This window comes from Rhinoderma darwinii, chromosome 4, assembly GCF_050947455.1.
Source record: "Rhinoderma darwinii isolate aRhiDar2 chromosome 4, aRhiDar2.hap1, whole genome shotgun sequence".
NCBI classification, from domain to species: Eukaryota; Metazoa; Chordata; class Amphibia; order Anura; family Rhinodermatidae; genus Rhinoderma; species Rhinoderma darwinii.
Window position 1 is genome coordinate 18,998,335 of NC_134690.1, and position 23,052 is coordinate 19,021,386.

General features: G+C 46.5%; 1 protein-coding gene across 2 annotated transcripts; it reads left to right on the top strand.

Annotated features, from left to right (window-relative positions):
* Nucleotides 1–1,867: 1,867 nt before the first annotated feature.
* Nucleotides 1,868–22,660, top strand: FDFT1 (farnesyl-diphosphate farnesyltransferase 1). 2 transcript variants are annotated; one of them, XM_075860884.1, is made up of 8 exons: nucleotides 1,868–2,057; nucleotides 7,537–7,634; nucleotides 16,005–16,188; nucleotides 17,460–17,588; nucleotides 18,003–18,194; nucleotides 18,720–18,896; nucleotides 19,473–19,625; nucleotides 21,231–22,660. In XM_075860884.1, the coding sequence occupies exons 1-8, from the start codon at nucleotides 1,959–1,961 to the stop codon at nucleotides 21,441–21,443; spliced, it is 1,245 nt and encodes a 414-aa protein (XP_075716999.1). In that variant the 5' UTR covers nucleotides 1,868–1,958; the 3' UTR covers nucleotides 21,444–22,660. The 2 variants fall into 2 exon arrangements, with proteins under 2 accessions (XP_075716999.1, XP_075716998.1); XM_075860883.1 differs by lacking the exon at nucleotides 1,868–2,057 and having other exon boundaries at nucleotides 7,186–7,634.
* The last annotated feature ends 392 nt before the right edge of the window (nucleotides 22,661–23,052 follow it).

Sequence of the window (23,052 nt, forward strand, 5' to 3'; positions counted from 1 at the left end):
CTAACTACAGGGAGCCGATCTCCTAGCATGATAGTTATGTACGACACTAGGAGTCCCTGCCTCGCTGCGGGACAACTGTCCCGTACTGTAATCATGTTTTCAGTACGGGACAGTAGTTCCACGGAGAGGCAGGGACTCCTAGCGTCGTACATAACTATGATGCTAGGAGTCCGACTCCCTGCAGTGTGGTCGGTCCGGGACTTGCGGCCAAAATACGTTCCGTCCTTTTCGGACCAAATACGCTCGTGTGAATCCAGCCTTAGCCTCTCATTCACAGCAAGGGGAGGCAGAGCACGCGTTTTTCACAGCGGTTTTTGCCCGCAGGGTTCAATGTCCGCAGTCGAAAATTCAGCGGGAAAACGTGGCAAAGAGAATGCAAGCAGGTCAAGATCGGAAGGAATTTTAATGCAGATTTTTCTGCCTGCAAAAAAACTCAGTGTGATCCGGACATCATTAATTCTCTATTATAGGAGGGGGAGGGGGGGGGGAGGGGGTCGTCTCGGGGTGATAGGAGTCTATACGCCCTAATGCAAACCCTGTTTGAGTTCTGTCTCGTTAGGGTCAGTGCACACGGCCTATTTTCAGACGTAATTCAGGCGTTTTACACCTCGAATTACGCCTGAGAGGACGGCTCCATTACGCCTGCAAACATCTGCCCGTTGCTTTCAATGGGTTTTACGGTGTTCTGTTCAGACGAGGTGTCATTTTACACGTCGCTGTCAAAAGACGGCGCGTAAAAATACGCCTGCATCAAAGAAGTGCAGGACACTACTTGGGACGTTTTTGGAGCCGTTTTTCTTTGACGCCGTTGAAAAACAGCTCCGATAACGTCCGTAATGGATGCCGCGAAAATCGCGAGTACTTGCAAAAACGTCTGAAATTCAGGAGCTGTTTTCGCCTGAAAACAGCTCCGTAATTTCAGACGTAATTTGTTAAGACGTGTGAACGAGCCGTACAGCTGTGTCCAACATGACCAGGACAGAAGGCGTGATGGACGCCAAGAGTCAAACGTACGGCAAAAACCCTGGTGTGCAGAGGCAGTGGCACACGTCCTTTATAAATATGGCGCAGATCACGTGTATATCTAGCGGACATTGCCCCGATGCTCTGCCGCATTTCTATACTGCGCTGATCAGCGGTTTTCAAGTGGAAATGCGATCGTCGTTGGACACATTTATAAAATGCGCCAAAACAGTGGCCTAGTGTTTAGAAAAATGGCGTGTGACGTGGTTCATATTTATTAGACGTGCGCCATCTTGTTCTCCACATGAATGATGGAGTGGAGGAGAAAAATATCATTTACAACTAGCGTGACAAAACCAGTGTCAATGCTTGCGCCAAATTACCAACTAGTGCCATGTACGACAACCATGAGCTGATATCAGCGCGTTTATATACTGTCACGAATTGCCCCACATGTATTATCTAGTGTGCGCCATTTAAAAAATAAATAAAAATAGACGCATTTATTGGTACGTTTTATTTGTTAAATATGTCCTAGTGACGGCTGACGATGCTGAGACTTATAGTTCCACAACAGGTAGCCGGTTGTCAAGGAAACAACTGCAGGGTATGCTGGGGTTTGTAGTTCAACAACAGCTACGCAGGGCTCTCTGGCGTCTGATAAACTACAATTCCCAGCATGCCCTACTAATGACACGCTATCTGACTAACAGCTAGCCCCGCCTATTTTTCCGGCGAAATTCAACGTCACATCTCCCACTGCGCCAATCACCGTCTAGCGCTATGCGTCACCCCAGCAACAGGTCTTCTCTAATTGGTTGGCGTCCGCTGGTACGAGGACCCTTCGCCCAATCAGAGTCGTCAGTCCACTATGGAGCTGCACAGCTATTGGTCCGTATTGACAAGTAAGGCGGAGCTAAGGGTAGACGACTGGAGAGTATAGCGGGACGTGTGGGGATGCTGTAGCCGAGAATCGCGCATCATACACCGCGGCCATGGACTTCCTGAGGTCGCTAGGCCACCCGGAGGAGATCGTTAACCTGTTCAGGTTCAAGATGGGCGGCTGTCAGGCTGTCATGCCCAAGCTGAAGAGGGTAAGACCATAAAGCTAGGGGAGGGCATGTTATGTGTGTCCTACAGGTGGTCACATCACAGCAAAGTCAATCGTAAAGTGCGACTGAAAACGCGCCCCTCGTAATGAGAATTAAGGCGTTTGGCGGCGGGACGGTCGGATACGACACTTAATGTCACCCATTTATAATTATAACCCGTACGTTATTAACGATGAAGGTTACCGTCAATATTTGTCTCCAGGGTGGCGCAATCTTTACCTCCCATAGACGGCGGTTACGTTTTTTATTCGCAACAATTTATATAAAATCCACAGGCCACCAGAGTCGTGTTGCGCCAAAGTTGCCAAGACCTTGTGCGGCCAGTGAGTTCGTATCACAGTGACGGTCTAACAACGACCGCCGTCTACGGATCTGTTCACATGCGGCAGATATTTGTTTGTAGAATCCGCACCGACATTCCGCAACAAAGTTCAGAATGTGGATTTTTAGCAACATTAATAAAATTACGTCGTTATGTCGGGAATTTGTGTCTCTATAGCGACAACCGTCCGTTCCCAGGGTCGTGATTGTAGCAAAATATCCGTACATGAATAGGGTTTTTGATCAGGGGGAGGGGATCTTTGCGTCGCTGATTTTCATTGGTTTCTCACATCATATAGAGACGTCAGAGCCGCGGTGCAAATACTAGTGTGTAATGGGGAAAGCGATTCATCGTGCGCGGTAACGTTATTTACATGTAATGGGAGGATCAAAAAGTGTGACAGGAAGAGGGTTCACAAACCATAACTGCGGGGTGAATGTCAGTCTTATCTTTGGATGTGATCTAACACAAAAACCTAGAAATATAATCACTGTACATACATTACATTATACTCCAGAGCTGCACTCACTATTCTGCTGGTGGAGTCACTGTGTACATACATTACATTACTTATCCTGTACTGATCCTGAGTTACATCCTGTATTATACTCCAGAGCTGCAATCACTATTCTGCTGGTGGAGTCACTGTGTACATACATTACATTACTTATCCTGTACTGATCCTGAGTTACATCCTGTATTATACTCCAGAGCTGCACTCACTATTCTGCTGGTGGAGTCACTGTGTACATACATTACATTACTTATCCTGTACTGATCCTGAGTCACATCCTGTATTATACTCCAGAGCTGTACTCACTATTCTGCTGGTGGAGTCACTGTGTACATACATTACATTACTTATCCTGTACTGATCCTGAGTCACATCCTGTATTATACTCCAGAGCTGCACTCACTATTCTGCTGGTGGAGTCACTGTGTACATACATTACTTATCCTGTACTGATCCTGAGTTACATCCTGTATTATACTCCAGAGCTGCACTCACTATTCTGCTGGTGGAGTCACTGTGTACATACATTACATTACTTATCCTGTGCTGATCCTGAGTTACATCCTGTATTATACTCCAGAGTTGCACTCACTATTCTGCTGGTGGAGTCACTGTGTACATACATTACATTACTTATCTTGTACTGATCCTGAGTCACATCCTGTATTATACTCCAGAGCTGCACTCACTATTCTGCTGGTGGAGTCACTGTGTACATACATTACTTATCCTGTACTGATCCTGAGTTACATCCTGTATTATACTCCAGAGCTGCACTCACTATTCTGCTGGTGGAGTCACTGTGTACATACATTACATTACTTATCCTGTACTGATCCTGAGTTACATCCTGTATTACACTCCAGAGCTGCACTCACTATTCTGCTGGTGGAGTCACTGTGTACATACATTACATTACTTATCCTGTACTGATCCTGGGTTACATCCTGTATTATACTCCAGAGCTGCACTCACTATTCTGCTCGTGGAGTCACTGTGTACATACATTACTTATCCTGTACTGATCCTGAGTTACATCCTGTATTATACTCCAGAGCTGCACTCACTCTTCTGCTGGTGGAGTCACTGTGTACATACATTACATTACTGATCCTGAGTTACATCCTGTATTATACTCCAGAGCTTCACTCACTATTCTGCTGGTGGAGTCACTGTGTACATACATTACATATCCTGTACTGATCCTGAGTTACATCCAGTATTATACTCCAGAGCTGCACTCACTATTCTGCTGGTGGAGTCACTGTGTACATACATTACATTACATACAGGATGTAACTCAGGATCAGTACAGGATAAGTAATGTAATGTATGTACACGGTGACTCCGCCAGCAGAATAGTGAGTGCAGCTCTGGAGTATAATACAAGATGTAACTCAGGATCAGTACAGGATAAGTAATGTAATGTATGTACACAGTGACTCCACCAGCAGAATAGTGAGTGCAGCTCTGGAGTATAATACAGGATGTAACTCAGGATAAGTAATGTAATGTATGTACACAGTGACTCCACCAGCAGAATAATGAGTGCAGCTCTGGAGTATATTAAAGGATGTAACTCAGGATCAGTATAGGATAAGTAATGTAATGTATGTACACAGTGACCCCACCAGCAGAATAATGAGTGCAGCTCTGGAGTATAATACAGGATGTAACTCAGGATCAGTACAGGATAAGTAATGTAATGTATGTACACAGTGACTCCACCAGCAGAATAGTGAGTGCAGCTCTGGAGTATAATACAGGATGTAACTCCGGATCAGTACAGGATAAGTAATGGAATGTATGTACACAGTGACTCCACCAGCAGAATAGTGAGTGCAGCTCTGGAGTATAATACAGGATGTAACTCAAGATCAGTACAGGATAAGTAATGTAATGTATGTACACAGTGACTCCACCAGCAGAATAGTGAGTGCAGCTCTGGAGTATAATACAGGATGTAACTCAGGATCAGTACAGGATAAGTAATGTAATGTATGTACACAGTGACTCCACCAGCAGAATAGTGAGTGCAGCTCTGGAGTATAATACAGGATATAACTCGGGATCAGTACAGGATAAGTAATGTAATGTATGTACACAGTGACTACACCAGCAGAATAGTGAGTGCAGCTCTGGAGTATAATATAGGATGTAACTCAGGATCAGTACAGGATAAGTAATGTAATGTATGTACACAGTGACCCCACCAGCAGAATAGTGAGTGCAGCTCTGGAGTATAATACAGGATGTAACTCAGGATCAGTACAGGATAAATGAAAAGTTATAAAGTGACTTTTTTTTCTTTTTCTGTCAACTGGTTTTCAGAGTTGAGGACATTGTCACGATATTATGGGGGAGTCCTCATCCATCATACATGATATTGTAGTGACTGGATCACATATAATCAAACAGGATTTGGTCTCCGCATCGCTCCGGCCTTTGGTAGATCTGATCTCTCCTTCATTAAAGTGCCTTTTCCGTCCGGACACTTGTCGGTGATGCCCCCTGTCATGCAGTGCCCGCGTTTGCCCAGTGTTTAGTATGTAGACTGAAGAGCAGGGGGACCATACAGGACACAGGGGGTACATCCTGCCTGACTACCGGGGCCTACACCACATATCAGGCATGTCCTATCTCCTGTCCTCTCCTCTTCGCACCAGTGTGAACATTGGGGGATGCGGTAGCTACAGTCCCGTCATCGGTGGTGGTCCCGTCATCCGTGGTGGTCCCAGCAGTCCCATACTCACTGATCAAACGCTCGCTACAATGTAACATCTTCCACAATGGCGAAATGTAGCAAAACCTCTTCTCGTAATCCCGTCCTGATAGGGAGCAGAGTCCTAGGCGGGATATCGCTACTGATACAACTCGCAACTTGGCCGTTCTCCTTCCAGACCGGAGACTCTCCAGAACTCCCCTCATAGCCAAAAACCTCAGCTGTGACTGCAGGGAACTCCAATAAACCCCCTCCCCCGCACCACACGCACAGCACTCCTGATTGGCTGCTATCCTCACACTGTAGAGCTGATCATCTGCCCCTGTTGTCTTAAATACAACTCCCAGCATACCCTGATAGCCACGTGGCATGCTGGGAGTTGTAGTTTTACAGCAGCTTTCGGTAATGTTTACATCTGTTTTTTCCGACACGTCGGAGGTAGACGCCGGGAGCGAGCTAGACTGTGATAAAAAGCTACGCCAACGTATACCGATCCCAACAGGGCACGGGAGTCTATGGGTATGTCCGAGTATATGTCAGGGACTACTCCGTGTTTAGCGCCGACGTGCCTGAAAAATTAGATGTGAACAGAGCCTAAGGGGGCATTTAAAGGAGATGTTTTTGTCCGCACAGTAAAAACGCATCAAAAATCGTGACAAAACCGCGAATTGTTGCGATTTGTGATCCGGTTTTCGCCTGTGCGGTCTTTACAGATGAAGCACATTCATTTTACAAGTTTCACTTGTAAAAAAAAAAACTGCGGCAAATCCTGGTAAAACCGTGTGTGGTTTTGTGGCAATTTTCGGTGCGTTTTATCGGCCAAAATATCTCATTAAAACCGCATCCGAAGACGGCGTGTTTTTCACCGCGACTTGGTGTGGTCTTTTATTTTGTGTGGTTTCCTTTTTTTACTGCAACCGCATAAAAAAAATGAAAATAACAAATTGCTGGACGGGGGCACGTAGATGAGACGTTTATGGCCGCGCAGTGATACCGTCCGACTGTAAAACTTGTCAAATAAATGTCTATCACCTGTAAAAATTGCGCTGGCGAAAACCACGTCAATTTTCAGTAAAAAAAAAGTGTGTTTTTTTTAATGCGCTTTTTTTGCCGCGCGGCCAAAAACGTCTCCACTAAATGCACCCTATAAACTCATGCGGTTATATGGATGCGTTTTAAACCGCGCCGTCTACACTCTGACTACTCCCTGTCTGGAAAGTTTATAATCCCCACCACAGCACCAGATTATAATCTGCAGATTCCAGCAGCTGTTGCGGATTATTATTATAATCACCACCTCACACGCGGCCCGGATTACACGCCCGGGTATCCGTACACTGGCACACGTCTCTATCCTGCCCGCAACACTGTATCTGGAGGAATTACTGCGCGCTGTCACTTTAAAAGTTTAGGCTTTGCACAGCAGACGTGTAAAGGGTTAATGTGGAGCTCTAGGCTCCACCCAGAACTAGACCATGAAAACATTGCAGAAGTGGGCGTCTGCAGGGACGGTGGGTGTGCCGCTCGTTTGTTGTCAGGACCACTCCTGCAGCGTGCTGGGACGCCAGGGTCCATGGGCACTCAGCAGTCCCTCCGGTGCCAGGGCACTCAGCAGTCCCTCCGGTGCCAGCCCCTGGGCACGGTCGATGATTGATCTCAGCTCCGGAGAAAGTTTCCTCTTTAAATTTGGCTCATGGCCAGTGTAAACTGCAAAGTGGCCGTCTCCCTGTTCAAGAGGACGCTCAGCCTGGGCCCAGCTCCGAAGCCCAGCGGGCAGCGGTCACTACTGGCCATCAGCAGGCTGCAGGAGCGGGGGCTGAAGGAGGGCCGCACCGTACACAAGTGCTTCTCGTCCCAAAACATGGCTGTGTGCAAACTTCACCCTGTTATTCTGCCCCGACAGGACTCCATGAGCGACAGTCTGCAGACCTGCTACCAGTACCTGAACCAGACCAGCAGGAGCTTCGCAGCCGTCATCCAAGCCCTGGACGGGGAGCTCCGGTGGGTGTTCTCTCTACTCTGTGTGTTACGGGTTGATGTGGTGAATTATGAGGGGGGAGCGCGCGCAGATTTATCAATGTATTTCTGATTATTGGTTTTGCCGCATTTACTCCCAAAATTGTTTTCTAATATGCTATAATCTACTTATTCACTATTTGTGGCAGCGTTTAGCGACATTTGCGCCATACACGGCGGTTCGTTAAAGCGGCGGGTAAAGTAGGCGTGGCTTACTGCCCGGCCAGAATGTAGACACATTAACGTAATGCTACTTTTTGCCCGAAAACAAAAAGTTGCATCTGTTCTATATACAGACCCCGGCGTAGAAAAAGTGGAGCAATAAACGCCGGTCTTACGGTCCAGTTCACACGTGGTCGATACGTTTTGTTTTTTTCTGCCTGGATTTGCAGCCGGAAAATCCGCACGGCAAAATGAAATTTTGGACGTTTTCTGTGCGGATTTAAAAATCGTCAGCATGTCAATTTATCTTGCGGATTTTCACCACGGATTTTGCGGTTTTTAGTTAAGGGGGAAAATTGAAAACCAAGTCTGCCGAAAAATCTGAAGATGCGGATTCGCCGTGGATATACGGCAGAATGTTCCGTCCTGCGTGGACGCACTCTTAAAAGTAACTACGTTGGTGTGAAATGCGCCAAATTTATTAAAAGGGAACCCGCCCCTTAATGGATTTGGCGCATCTCTGACTGTTCGTGCGACAAATACAAATCTTCGCCTTGCTGTGAGCAGGTTTAGATTTGCGCCATAGTTTACACCAATTTCTGGCGTAAATTATGGTAAATCTGTCGCTCCGCGGGAAGACCGCTAAACCCGGCCCACTTTTCTCTCGACTTTTAAAATGTGCCAGGAAAATTAAAAAGTAGCAATTTTTTAGCGCAAATCTGACGTGCGCCAGAAAACTGGTGATAAATCTCCTCGGATGGCGGCGATGTACGTGACTGATTTATCAAAGAGGGAGCGGTCAATAAAACCTGTAACCTGGACATCCGCCCCCAATAACTCCGGATTAAAGGAATTTTACAGGTGTTGTCAGATTATCAAAAATTCCCGATTATCGGACAGTCCTAGAACCGCGTCTAAAATAGAATTGTTAGGGTGGAGAAACCGTACAACGCTGTCGTGTTTTGTTTTTTGCCAGATTATAAATCGTTCCGGAATATCGGATACCGGATGAAAGGAATTTCACTGTAATATGTTATTGTGTATGAAATAGTTGATGCTGGTCAGATATTGTCTGATTCTCCGTAGAACTGACGGATTGTGACTGGGGACAGCGGGACGTTATTAGTTTTGGTCGTGTTTCCGATGATCGCCATGTTGGATTTTTTTCTGATGCTCATGAAAGTTTTATAACCTGTTGCGACACTACAACTCCCAGCATGAGTTATTGAGAGTTGCAGTTGCGTGACGGCTGAAGAGCTGCAGTTAGAAGACCCCCTTAACAGGTCACATGCTTCTGTGGTATCTATAGGGGATATGGCGGTCGTTTCCTTGTCAGATTTCCGTGTATGGTCGTCTTATAGGGCAACTGTATGTGACCGCTAAGGCCGGGTTCCCACGGGTCGGATACGCTGCGCAAAAATCGTGCAGTGTGTCCGACCTGGAATCCGCAGTACGTTCCGTCCGAAAAATCGCATCACGTTTATTCAGACGGATTTTCCGCAGCGGTAACAAACGCTCATATTCACCTAGGCCGATGTTATGTCGACACGTTCCTCCTGTGCAATCCGCTCCGGCGTCCCTGGATGAAGCTGCGGATTGTGATTGGCTGCAGCGGCGGTCACATGGGATGTAACGTCATCCCAGGAGGCTGGACTGGCCGAAGAAACACAGATTTCTGGGTAAGTATGTTTTTAGTTTTTTTTGTTCTCCCGTAGTTGCGATTTTTTTTATTTTTTTTTTGCGGCCTAATCGCTGCGAATACACCGCAAAAGTCGCAACGCTTGGCTTTCTGTTGTGGCATTTTTAGCCCTATTGAATTCAATCGGGGATAACCCGCAACTGAAACGCAGCATAAACTCTCATGCTGCGAAACGAAAATCCGCACCGCAGGTCAATTTATTAACGTTTACGTTGCGTTTTTTTCTCCCCGCAGCGCGGCCAAGAGATTTTTTTTAAATCTCACCCACTTTGCAGCTACTGTAAATGCTGCGGAATTTTCGCACACAATTCCGTTGCGGAAATTCCGCAGCTACGTGGGACCCCGGCCCCGAGGCTTGTTGATAAAGTTTTTACTTTGAGTTGACCTATAATCTCCGCTCCCCAGCACGTGACTCTTCTGTTTTGTCCGTCGATCCAAGGTCATAAGTAGAGCAGTTGGTGTAATTCCCAAATTTGTTCTCAGGGGGTGACAATAAAGTTTATTGAAGTGAACACTGTGCCCTCCCTCACATCTGGTAATGTGTTCCATGCACTGAATACATAGGCCAAACAGGGGCAGAGGTGGCAGTGCCACCTGGTGGCTGAGGGAGCCCAAGGAACGCCAGTATGATAAATGGCACGTGGTCGGTGGGGCCCTGGTACGCATTTTGCATTGGGGCTCATGTTACACCTCCGCACATACATGCTGCTAGTGTAAAGGGGAGCTCTGGATCCCTATATAGAAATGTGTAGTGCGCCCTGCAGCTCTCCGGCTGTTATAAAACTACAACTCCCAGCATGCCTCTGTAGCTTGTGATTTCAATGTGTTGATCTACAGCTGTCAATAAACTTTATTAGTCACTTAACACCTAAAGTTTGTATCAGTAATGTATCCTCTCTATCAGTAATGTATCCTCTCGTCCAGTGGGTAGGGGGAGGGTTTTATGTTTTTGCCTCAATTCTGAGCATCCCCGGGCACCGCGGGCACGCTCCCCTGCCTAGGTGTGTGGTAACTGGGCAGGGTTCTGGAGATAGAGAGGTAAAGGGCCCCTCGTGACTGGCAGGATTTCCCCGGTGTACAATGCCCGTGCTGTTTACACGCTGGCACATTCCTGTATTCTGGGCACTTTTATGTTCAGATTCTATTTTTCGTAGAACTGAAATAAACAGGAGTGTGTTGTGATATTGACCACAGTGGGCGCTATGCCAAGTCACCCAGAACCTGTGTCATTTGTATCCATCCTTGGGCACTAAGTGCATGGTGCAGGACCAGCCTATGCCCCATGAAATCGGAGTGTCCTTGTGAGAAAGGCCGTGTGCCCCAGGTGTATTGCTATACATGCTGGGGGAGGGGTGGCTTTACAATGTCCCCTAATATGATTGGCCCCAGGTGTATTACTATACAAACTTGGGGGGGAGGGGTGGCTTTACAATGTGATTGGCCCCAGGTTTATTGGCTGCTGTTTACATCTCGGTGCGCTCCACCCTGTATAGCTGGGGGAGGGGGTGTTATTTGACATTTTCCCCCGTGTCTCCGCTCGTCACTATCTGTCAGGCTGATTTCTTGATGTTGACCCCTCCCTGTGTATTTTGTGCTGGGAGCGTTACCAATTGGCATTGCGTCACGAGTGCCCCGCCAGCTGCCCCGCTACATTGCTGATCAATCATTATCTGGAATATTGAACTTCTCAAGACCTCCAGGCGCTCGAACTTAAACCGTCCGTCCTTATAAAAGTTCTGTGAGGTCTTCAGGTCCCGACGCACCAGGTGAAGAATTTTTATAAAAAAAAAAAAAAAAAAGTTTTCCTATCTTCTGAAACATGAAACCTAAGTCCTTGATGTCGTCTGCCAAGGTGTTAATAATAATCTTCCAAAGTTTTTTTTTTTTTTTTTTTTAAGGGATAAACTCCAACGACCATGCCTGTCCATATGTGTTATTAGAGCAATATGGATGTCATAGGGGGGGGGGGGGGGAGTGCGCGGCTCAGTGCGCTCCTTCATCGGCTGATCGTATCGTTTATGCAACACAAAATATTATCATTGTCGGCAGCACCTCATGTAAACCGGGAGACGCGCTACCGACACTAAGGAAATGCATGGGACGAGCGATTGCCGTAACGAGCGCTCGTCCCTCTACGTTACCGATCATGTCTCCTGGTGAAACGAGCGCCGATCAACGAGCTCTCTAATTGATCGGCATGAGTTGTTATGGCCAAAATTGGCGGTGTAAAAAGAGCCTTAAGCAGCTAATATGTAGCTGTCCAAGCCAAACAATCCCTTTTTTAAATTGTAAAAAAAAACCCTATGATTGATTCCCGCTCCGTCACAGCCTGTCATTACTGGACAAAAATGTACATGACGGGCGGACAATCGCTGGTCGTCACAGTGACGTTTCATCCATGGTGACATCATGACGACGTATTCTTTGAGAGGACCAGGAATGGCGCATGATTGATGAGGACGAAATATTATGATTTTTTATTTTAACGTCTTCGAGCAGTGACCTGCAACCAGGATCTCTCTGGGGGTTGGGAAACTACAACTTCTAGTCTGCCTTCAGAGGATGCTGGAAGTTGTAGTTTTTCAACGCCTGGAAAGCTACTGGTTCAGATCGCTGCCCTACAGAGCAATTCTTCTACCCAGAAAACCCCTTTAGCGTCAGTTCACAAAGTTTTTTTTGGTGCCGATCCTGATGCAGAAATCACTTCGGGATCTATGTCGAAAAACAGGTGAAATTGCCCCCCCATTGATTGATGATTTTTTTTTTTTTTTCCTTTTTTGGCCGTTCGCAGGAAAAAAAAGTGGTATCTTTATTGACATGAATGGGAGGCCGAAAAAACCTGTGGCGCTCGTTTCTGAGCGTTTTTCGCTGCGTTTTTTTTGCCTGCGGTCATTGCATGAGCTTCAATGGTCGTGGGTGGAAAACGCAGCGGAAAAATAAGTGCAGAGTTCAAAATCTGCCTCAGAGGCAGATCTTTTCTGTATGAACAGGGCCTTATTTCATATTACCAGGGCTGTGCGGTGACCTGGCCATAGAAATCCTATGAATTGCTCGCTGAGTGGGCACCCTTAATACCACATTGTAGCGAATACTTTGTAACATTGGGGGGCAGTGGAGGTCATGGGTGACTTAAATCATTGTGCAGCGCGGGCGTGCCTGACCACGAGGTCGACAACCTGTAACGTATGGAGAACATACAGCATATTGTCCTGTGACTGTGATTGGGAAATTCTGCTGTACTCCCGGTCGTCCCCTCCGGCATTCGCTGTTTTCTCAGGCTCCCTGCCAGAAATGTAGAAAAATCTTTACAGCAGCCACGAAGACTTTATATCGTAGGGTGGCAGGAGCCGTTAGCGTGACACGTTGGAAGGAGATCGGCTTCTCCACGCCCGCGCTGTGTGATCTTACGCACCTAACCCCTCATTTCTATCCCCACCGCCAAATCCTACATCGAAAAGTGCAAAGCGAGGAGTTATTTACAATGGATCGAAATTCCGTCCAGCCCTTCCCCCGCATATAGTAATTATACTGCCTTGTCTGCCTCCATAGAACTGTATGCTCCGTGCTCCCGCTTCCATGGATCGGACTAATGTTATTCAATATGAGGGGGGCGGTTCATTCTTAAAGGGGCTACTGGACTCCGTTTCATTGGGGATATTGTTCCCATCTTTGTCAATATAATTTCTTGTTCGGCCTCGGTACATTCGTAACAAAAGGCTGATCTGATAAATGTTCTTCCTGAAGTCTAGTTAGGGCCTGGTTCACATCGCATCATTTTCCTTCTGTCGGGAGTCCCAATTTAAACCTCCGACGGAAGGTAGCGGCGGATCCCACTGTATAGGCATATACAATGGGAAATGTCGCCCAAACTCCCGAGCGGAATGCCACTTGAAGCGCTGTGCCCGGGGGAAGCCTTTGACGTCACTTTCCATATATGGACGGTGATGTCAGGAGCCACAGTGCCGGATTCCCCGGTCAGAGCATTGCAAGCGCTCTGGCCGGGGACTCCTGTCTTGGGAAAGCCCTCGACTTCACTGTCCATATACGAACAGTGACGTTAGGAGCTTTAACCCTTTAGTTTTCGTTTTCCACTCCCCGCCTTCCAAGAGCCATAAAATTTATTTTTACATCAGTAGAGTGATGTGAGGGTTGTGTTTTGTTGTTTTTTTTTTTGCGGCGGGAGTTGTAGTTCTTATTGGCACCATTTAAAGTACCTGATTAATGTACTGGGAAACGGAAAAAAAATATCTTTTTTTTTGGGCTTCGTTTTTACAGATTTCATCGGGCTGTAAAAACGACCGCTTAACTTTTATTCTGCGGCTCAATACGATTACGGTGATACCAAATTTATATAGTGGTGTTTTTTTTTTGTTTTTTTTTATGTTTGAGAAAAAAATATTTGTTAAACAAACCACATTCTGAGAGCTGTCATTTTTTTATGACTTTTTTTTTTTTACGCCATTGACCGTGCGAGTTAAATAATGGTATATTGTAATAGTTTGGACTTTTACAGACGAGACTATACTAATTTTGTTTATTTTTTACATCATGCTTGGAGAAAAATATATTGAATGTTTTAATATATATATATTTTTTTTATTTTTTACACTCCTGAAAAATGTGTTTTAATTTTTTTTACTCATTTTATTAGCCCCCCCCCCTAGGGGACTTGAACCAGTATATTGTTATTTTTGCAGGCTCTACTAAGGAGGCATAGCTTCGCAGAGGCAGACAGAGGGCAGACCTGGGGGTCTTCATTAGGCCCCCAGGCTACCATGACAACCATCGGCGTCTCTCCATTGCATTGCGGGGGGGCCGTTAGGCTGTCGGAGGGAGACGCCTCCTCCTAACTATTTAAATGCCGCGGTCGCTATTGACCGTGGCGTTTAACCTATTTTAAATGGCCAGGAACCGCGCGATCATTTTTGCTCCGATTTATCAAAAGCCGAGGCATTGCAAACGGCCGTCATTACAGCAAAATTACGTCAAAATGCAATATTTTTTTATTTTTTTTCTAAATTCGATCTGAGGGTATGTTCACACGCACTGTTTTCAGGCGTAATTCGGGCGTTTTACGCCTCGAATTACGCCTGAAAAAACGCCCCTAATACGCCTACAAACATCTGCCCATTGCTTTCAATGGGAATTACGATGTTCTGTTCCCACGAACCTTAATTTTACGCGACCTGGGGGCGGGGGATGGGGATTATTTACTGTTCGTTAAATTGTAAGGCACAAACACATCATTGCAGATTAATCGATGACCGAGAGCAGATTGGCAGCGCCCATGCCAGCCAGTTAGACATTAGGTGTCATTGAATGAGCACCGTCCATGTAAAGCGGACCGGTCACCGCTCCTGACACGTCTGTTTTAGTAAATAATTGTATTCCCCAAATAACCATTCTGGAACAGAAATCTGCATTGTGCCGTTCCTCTGTTATTCCTCCTAGAAATGTATGAATAAATTCTCAACTAGTTGTAACAATTCCCCTTGTCACAGGGGCGTGTCCCTACACAGTCTCACCCTGACAGCAGTGATTGGACAGTGTCAGTCTGGTAGGGACACACCCCCAACTGGTAACACCCAGCTGTCAATTTATACATTTCTAAGAGGAATAACAGAGGAACAGCAAAACAGAAAGAGCCATGAAAATATTCTCCAGAATTGTTATTTCATGGGGAATACGATTATTTACTAACAATTCTGGAGAATATTTTCATGGATCTTTCTGTTTTGCTGTTCCTCTGTTGTTCCTCTTAGAAATGTATAAATTGACAGCTGGGTGTTACCAGTTGGGGGTGTGTCCCTACCAGACTGACACTGTCCAATCACTGCTGTCAGGGTGAGACTGTGTAGGGACACGCCCCTGTGACAAGGGGAATTGTTACAACTAGTTGAGAATTTATTCATACATTTCTAGGAGGAATAACAGAGGAACGGCACAATGCAGATTTCTGTTCCAGAATTGTTATTTGGGGAATACAATTATTTACTAAAACAGACGTGTCAGGAGAGGTGGCCGGTCCTCTTTTTAAAGGGGTCGTTCACCTTTCGGCGGCAGCAGCCTGCGCGGCTATGTCTGTACTTGTATGGCAGATATTGCCTCGTGCAAGCTGCTCAATGATCACCTGCAGGGCATTGGTGGGGGATGGGGGAGAATTCTGTGCAATCTTTCGAAAAAAAATAAATAAAATCCACCATATACAGACGGCACTCAATGATGAACATAAAATAATAAAGACCGGGCATGACCAACTAACGGCTGTCCAGGAGCCTCCGTCGCGGTAGTATAGAGGTAAGGGAGTAGTCACAGTGACATCGTATAGGCCCATAACTTTACCATTTTAAGGCACTGGTGCCGATTCTCGAGGTAAAAGATTTAGTATTTTTTCCTATAATCCAGATGATGTGAATAGGGGGCAGTGTGCAGCGTCGGGGGCTGTGTTGAGTACCCTCGGTCCGGTGTTAACTCCTTGTATGTGACTGTTGCAGGCACGCCGTGTGTATCTTCTATCTGGTGCTACGAGCTCTGGATACTGTGGAGGACGACATGACCATCAGTCTGGAAACCAAAATCCCCATGCTACATGACTTCCACACGTACCTGTACCAGGCTGATTGGAGGTTCACAGAGAGCAAGGAAAAGGATCGCCAAGTTCTGGAGGATTTCCCCACGGTAAGTCTGACCAAGGAGCGCGGCTGTAGATGGGGGAAGGGGAAGTCATCGGCCGGTCAGGCAATCCTTGTACATGAAGGGTTAGATTCAGATTTGTAGAGATACCTGGGCAAAGTGGCGGGAGCGGAACAGCTCACCTTCTCCATATTTCTAGAAACCGCTAAGTCGATAGTGCCCAAATAACAGTGCCAGAAGATAATGACGCAATACCGCCATACAGTGCTTACATAATACCACCATACGGTGCCTACATAATACCGCCATACAGTGCCTACATAATACCGCCATACGGTGCCTACATAATACCGCCATACGGTGCCTACGTAATACCGCCATACAGTGCCTACGTAATACCGCCATACGGTGCCTACGTAATACCGCCATACGGTGCCTACGTAATACCGCCATACGGCGCCTACATAATGCCGCCATACGGTGCCTAGATAATGCCGCCATACGGTGCCTAGATAATGCCGCCATACGGTGCCTACATAATACCGCCATACGGTGCCTAGATAATGCCGCCATACGGTGCCTAGATAATGCCGCCATACGGTGCCTACGTAACGCCGCCATACGGTGCCTACGTAACGCCGCCATACAGCGCCTACCTAACACCGCCATACAGTGCCTACATATTGCTATACTACTATGCCATATACACAGTGGAGTCACATTATTACGACCACCTCCTAGTTTCGTTGTCGGCAGCGAGTAGCCCATGGAGGAAGTGATGTGTCGGGGCTTGGTGGGTATATACGGGGTGCGGTCGGCTGTCTGATCACATATCACTCGTTGTTGCTGTGGGTAAAAGGCGCGATTTATCAGAGTTGTAATATGGGATGATTATCGGCTTTCGGGCCGGGGCGGCGGTATTTCTCACACAGCGCAGTTTGTGAACTGTTCGCGCGCTGCTGTGGTGACCGTGTATCATGAGTGGGCAAATGGCACCATTGGGAATAACCGACGAGGAAACTGCGGAGCACCACGTGCCATTGATGTGATTGTACGGGCAGCCCCATTACAAGGACGGGCAGAGATTTCCAATCCTACAATGGGATGTATTTATTTTCCTGTTCTCTGGTTGTAAATTCAGATGTCAGACCAGATAATAATCCTGATGTGTGACCGGAGCCTTCACCACGTGGTGGGGCCCCTGCATTAGGTTTTGTGGGATAGTTCCTATCTGAATGTCCTTACCCAGAAGCCTGTTCTCCCTGTATGACCTACAGATGGTAATCTCGCTATTCCGCGCCATTTGTCTGTTCTAGATTTCCCTGGAGTTCAGAAGCCTGGCGGCGGTTTACCAGGACGTGATTGCGGACATCTGCCGCAAGATGGGGGTTGGCATGGCGGAGTTCTTGGAGAAGCAGGTGGAATCTCTCCTGGAGTGGGATAAGGTAGGAGATGTTGTTTTCAGTCCTTTAAGTTAGACATTGGATCGGCCTGGCCAGGGGAGGGGGAATATCGCTGTACTCCTATTTGTCCTTACAGATTACTGTGTGGATGAGTCGCTTACATTGATCTATAGGGGGGCGTAGCTTGAGGGGCTGGTGGGCTTGCACCCTGGATACCCAGAAGAGTGCCAGCAAGCCAATCAGTCCCAGTTTGTGGCAACGTAGTCCACCGCCTGGAATGCCGATCAGAAACTAAGCGGCTCCACACTCAACCGAGCCCTTCTGCCGCTTCGTTTTAGCGATCGGTGGGGATCTCCGCGCTCAGACCTCCACCGATCAAAACTTTGGAAATGTCCGGAGTTTAATGACCTCCTAAGGATTGACACTGATACTTTGGTTTCTTCCGTCTTCGCTCAGTACTGTCACTACGTGGCTGGATTAGTGGGGATCGGTTTATCCCGTCTGTTCTCCGCCTCCGAACTGGAAGATGCCATCGTTGGCGAGGATTCAAGACTCTCAAACTCCATGGGGCTTTTCCTGCAGAAAACAAACATTATACGAGATTACCTGGAGGACGAGATGGACGGGAGGGAGTTCTGGCCCCGAGAGGTGAGTGTGGACGGAACGACGATTTTCTGCTCGTGATGGTTAAACGGGTAGAACTTTTTTATTTTCTTTGCTTTTAGTTTTTTGTGACCGGGCTTTATTTTTCTTATCCTTTTATATATTGGGATTTTAGTGTGTGACAGCGTAAAAACTTTGGGGGAAATTTAACAACTTTTTTACGTCAGAAAGGTCACAAATGGCTCTAAAGTGGGAAAAAATTGCGACTTTTGGGCCATTTCTGCCGATCTCGCCGCCTTACCTAAATGGGCGGAGCTTAGCGGAAGGGCCTGATGCATTTACTCCAATTTGCGCTATAAACTAGCGGAAATTATTAGATTTTTTTTTTTCATGTAAATAAAAGTTATTAATGTGTAATGAAAAGTTCTGCATCTTCCTACTCCAGATTATTAGCAGCGTCGCTCCCCTGCGTTCTTCTGATGATTTATATATTCGGGAATTACTATTTATGCGGTGTGAACGGTGACCACTTGCTGCATGAACGCCTCTTCTTCGTTCTGTCCTCGTCAGGTGTGGAGCAAATATGGCAAAAAACTGTCCGACTTGGCCAAACCGGAGAACATTGTGCCGGCCGTGCAGTGTCTGAATGAACTGGTGACCAATGCGCTGCAGCACGTGCCCGACGTCCTGCTCTACCTGTCCCGGCTGCGCAACCAGAGCGTGTTCAACTTCTGCGCCATCCCACAGGTGAGTGTCTGACTGTCCTTCCGATTAGAAATAGGGCATGTCTTGTACTCCAGTCACATTCGGAGCTGCGTTCTATAACTCTGCTCGCTACCATTAAGCTGACGCGTTTCGTTGAGCCTCCCTAGTCCCCTTAATGCACTGGTAAGGAATACAACTGTGCTGTAAAATGCCACAATGCCCCACGATAGGACAGCAGGGGGCAGCAGTGAGATGTTAAAGGGATTGTCCAGTATTAGACAAACATGGCTGTTTTCTTCCAGAAACGGCGCATCACCTGTCAATGGGTATCGCAGCACCGCTCCATTAAAGTAAATAGAGCTGAGCTGCGATATCACACGCAAACCTGTGGACAGATGAGGCGCTGTTTCTGGAAGAAATCAGCCATGTTTTTCTAATCCTGGACAATCCCTTTAAGTTATACACTCCAGACCTAACAGGAAGCCGTGCTTCAGAATGTATTATGCAAAGTGAACTCCTTTCGTTTATGGAGAATCCCTCGAAGACTTGCTGAATGGGATTTGGAGGCATATAAGTTCTTGCTGCCTCTATACTAATAAATCTTCATTGCACCCTCAGGTCATGGCTATCGCCACACTGGCCGCCTGTTACAACAACCAGCAAGTTTTTAAAGGAGTAGTGAAGATCCGCAAAGGACAGGCGGTGACGCTGATGATGGACGCCACAAACATACAGGCGGTTAGAGCCATCATGTACCAATATGTCAACGAGGTATTTCGAGTCTTTATTGTATGGATTCCCCTCTTCTCAGATGTTTCTCTCATATTTCAATGGTCTTCTGAGATTATAATATTGACGGCCATCAATATCTGATCGGTGGGGGTCCAACTCCTGGCACCCCTGTCAATCGACTCAAAGAAAGGGCCATGTCCTCTTGTTCACAGCGCCTTACATTTGGTGGTGGCTGCGCCTGGTACTGCAGCTCCCAGTGAGTGGAACTGAGCTGCAGTACCAGGCACAGCCACTACCAAAATTACGGCGCTGAGAACAATAAAGAGGACGCGGCCCTCACATTCTGAGTCTCATAGACTTCCATAGAGAAACTGGCTTCCGGTCCACACATAAGACGCTTTGTGACTCAGCGAGTCCGTTTAGAGATCACGTGACCGCACGGGGGAGCCGAACGGAGTCTCTAAACGCTCGGTGAGAAAATACATATCACACGTCTACAAGATGCCTATTACAAACGGGCTAAACAATCAAAATTTTCATGGGAGTTCTCCTTTAAGATGATCGGTGGAGGTGTTGGGAGTCGGACTCCCACCGATCCGATATTATTGGCCTATTCTGTGTTCTCGGAAAACGCTATAAATTAAAAAACACATCAAAATTCTTCTTATAATAACTGTGACAACCAGTATGGGCGTCGTAACTTGACAGACCTGGAATTCTTTTTTTTATTTTTTATTTTAGACCGCAACGTTCCTTTCAAATGATTTCATAAGACTCCGCGGCAGTAGGAAAAGAGTCGTCCTCACCGGAACTGCCACGAAATGAGATTTTTAGAACAACTTCTGTTTTTTTTCACTTCGGCTTTTAAGGGTTGCGTGGTCGGCCATGGTCTATAATTGATCGGCCATGAAGCCGAAGTAGCGTGGCCATATCCTAGTACTGCTGCCACCTCATTCTACTGATCAGTGGTCAGTCGGACCCCCCCAACCACACAAAGTATTTCCTGCACATAGATAGTTAAAAAATCAAAATGTAAAATCCGACAATGGGGTAAAAAAAAAAGATACTAACGAAATGTTACATAAAAAAATAAAACACAAATTAAAATATTTTACATTCAATAAACTTTATACAATATTAATCCCAAGACATAAAATAATATACACCTATTTGGTCACAACCTGCACAATACATTTATAGCCTCATTTATGGGGTATAAAAAAAAAATTGTAGCTGAACTGTTTTATTTTTTTGCATTTTTACCAAACTAAAAGTGTATATAATTAAACAATAAGGTAAATGTACCAAAAAAACGGCACCTACATAAAGTACAACTCATCCCACAAAAAAACAAAAAGTTATTACCGGGATGCAAAGAAGGAAAAATCAAAAAACTGTTCTGGTCCTCAAGACCAAAATTGTCCCAGCACTTAAAGGGTTTTTTCACCTTCTGACAACTAATGCCCTATCCACCGGATAGGTCATCAGAACATTATCTGTGGGGGTCCGACACCCAGGCCCCACACAGATCAGGTGGTCTGGTGCCTCCGTTGATAGGTCATCAGTTGTCAGAAAGGTGGACAACCCCTTTAAGGGATTAAATATTCCATATTTATGTTTGTTTTTTCCCCCCCTTTCATTCAGATCTACCAGAAGATCCCCATGACGGACCCCTCCTCAGGACGCACTCAGAACATTGTCTCCATCGTACAGAAACTGAGTCTATCCAATGGCCCCCTGGTGTCCCGGCACGGCTTCTCCCCTATTTATCTGTCATGTGCGATGCTGTTGGCCGCCCTCAGTTGGCAGTACCTCAGCACGTCCCAGGCCTCAGAGGAGGTGCACACCGGCCAGTGACCCGGGACAAGTCATCGCACATCATATGGTAGTAATCCAGTAATGTGACCCATCTCGTCTCCGAGGATCATGGGACGGGATATTTGTTTGACTTGAAATGATCGCTGGGAGACGTGATCTCGGGGAACTTCTCAAAACAAAATCATTTCTAGTACTTTTTTGTCGACCGGTTTCTTACAACGTGTTTGTAACTGGACATTAGCGGGAACTTGATCGGTGGTGGGATGACCCGTTAGGACGTATTCAGCACGTGATTGGCAATAACTATAGCGGAGGTTCCTGAGCGATATGGTGGCCAGTCCGAAGTATCTGCTGGAGTGGATATGGAATGGTCTTGTGTACTGGAATATAAGGGATTATGTTGGATCGGGCACGTGCCGCCAGTTGTTCCCCGGATCCCTCGAGGCTACGCCGTTTTCTTGCCACAGGTCGCCGGTCACGGATCTAGGCTGTATGAGGAAAATAGTTGAAGGGCCCTTTAAAAAGACTGTGATGGGACCGTCCTCCATTATCAGAGTGGCTGAAGACAAAGATCCGTGATCACCAACCTGTGATTCTCCCAGCTGTTTGGTAACTACAACTCTCAGCATTCTGCAGGCAGCAGTAGTTTACCAACAGCCACAGGTTGGAGACCACTGATGTAGATGATCATAATGCATTGACCCGGGGACCATATAGATCTGTCTGTAGATCCTGACAATTGCCCACCCTAAATGTCATGTTTATGGGGCTACCAGACCCTCGCAATGAAAAAATTGGACCGGCTCGGTTTTATTCCTGGATGATCTTGTTTTCATCGAGATAAGCAACGTCAGGGGTGTCTGGCGGCCACTTCTCTCCCTCCAACCTCTAATTCTAACATGATGATTGAAAATTTCTCGTTTTTTTTGTTTCAAATCTAAAAGTCGGGCGAAAGATGGTTGTCAATGATTCTGAAGATCTCCATTCTTGATGCTACGTTTGTTACATCATCATCTATTGGCTTAAATAGATGGTTGCCGGGGTCGGTGCTACCACGTTGGCCCTCCCACAGTCCGGCTGCATGCCTGTCCGTCATTGGCCCATACACCTTTGCCGCATGTCGGCGCCGATCCCTCTGTGATGCTATAAACATCGGCTCTATACTCGCTCATGGAGGCCGTGTCGGGAATGGTCCATATTGTGACATTGTTATACAATGTGTTTTAATTTTTATTAAATAAAATTATTAAATGAAATGGATTTACCGTGCTGTCCTTTTCTTTATATGAAGCCGGGATCGCCCCAGTTTTGGGTGATATACTTTCATTCGTCTACGGACTGTGTCCTCTCGTATCCATATTGTTTCGGCGCACCATTAACCCCTTATCGGTCTCAGTTATCCCCCTCATACCTGATCCATCACATGCTCGTTGCTACCTCTTTACTGATTTCCCGTTTCTAGGTCTCGAGTAAAAAAACGTTTAAAGTGACAGTAAAACTATAAAAATAAGCTATTTGTCACACCGCAGTACTTTCCGCTGGCTCCTGAAGCGGAGCGTCTTGTAGAGATCTGCAAGTGATCAGGGGATCGGCTCCTCCCATATTTGGTTTGGTGACCAGTTGAGAGGCGGGACTTAACCAAAGGGGA

What these genes read in the sequence shown, in the direction of transcription:
- FDFT1 (XM_075860883.1), top strand. Translation starts at nt 7,327, where the DNA reads ATGGCCAGTGTAAACTGCAAAGTGGCCGTCTCCCTGTTCAAGAGGACG. An exon ending in GCCCTGGACGGGGAGCTCCG is followed by an intron (nt 7,635 to 16,004) that starts GTGGGTGTTCTC and finishes TGACTGTTGCAG; the next exon opens with GCACGCCGTGTGTATCTTCT. An exon ending in TTCTGGAGGATTTCCCCACG is followed by an intron (nt 16,189 to 17,459) that starts GTAAGTCTGACC and finishes TGTCTGTTCTAG; the next exon opens with ATTTCCCTGGAGTTCAGAAG.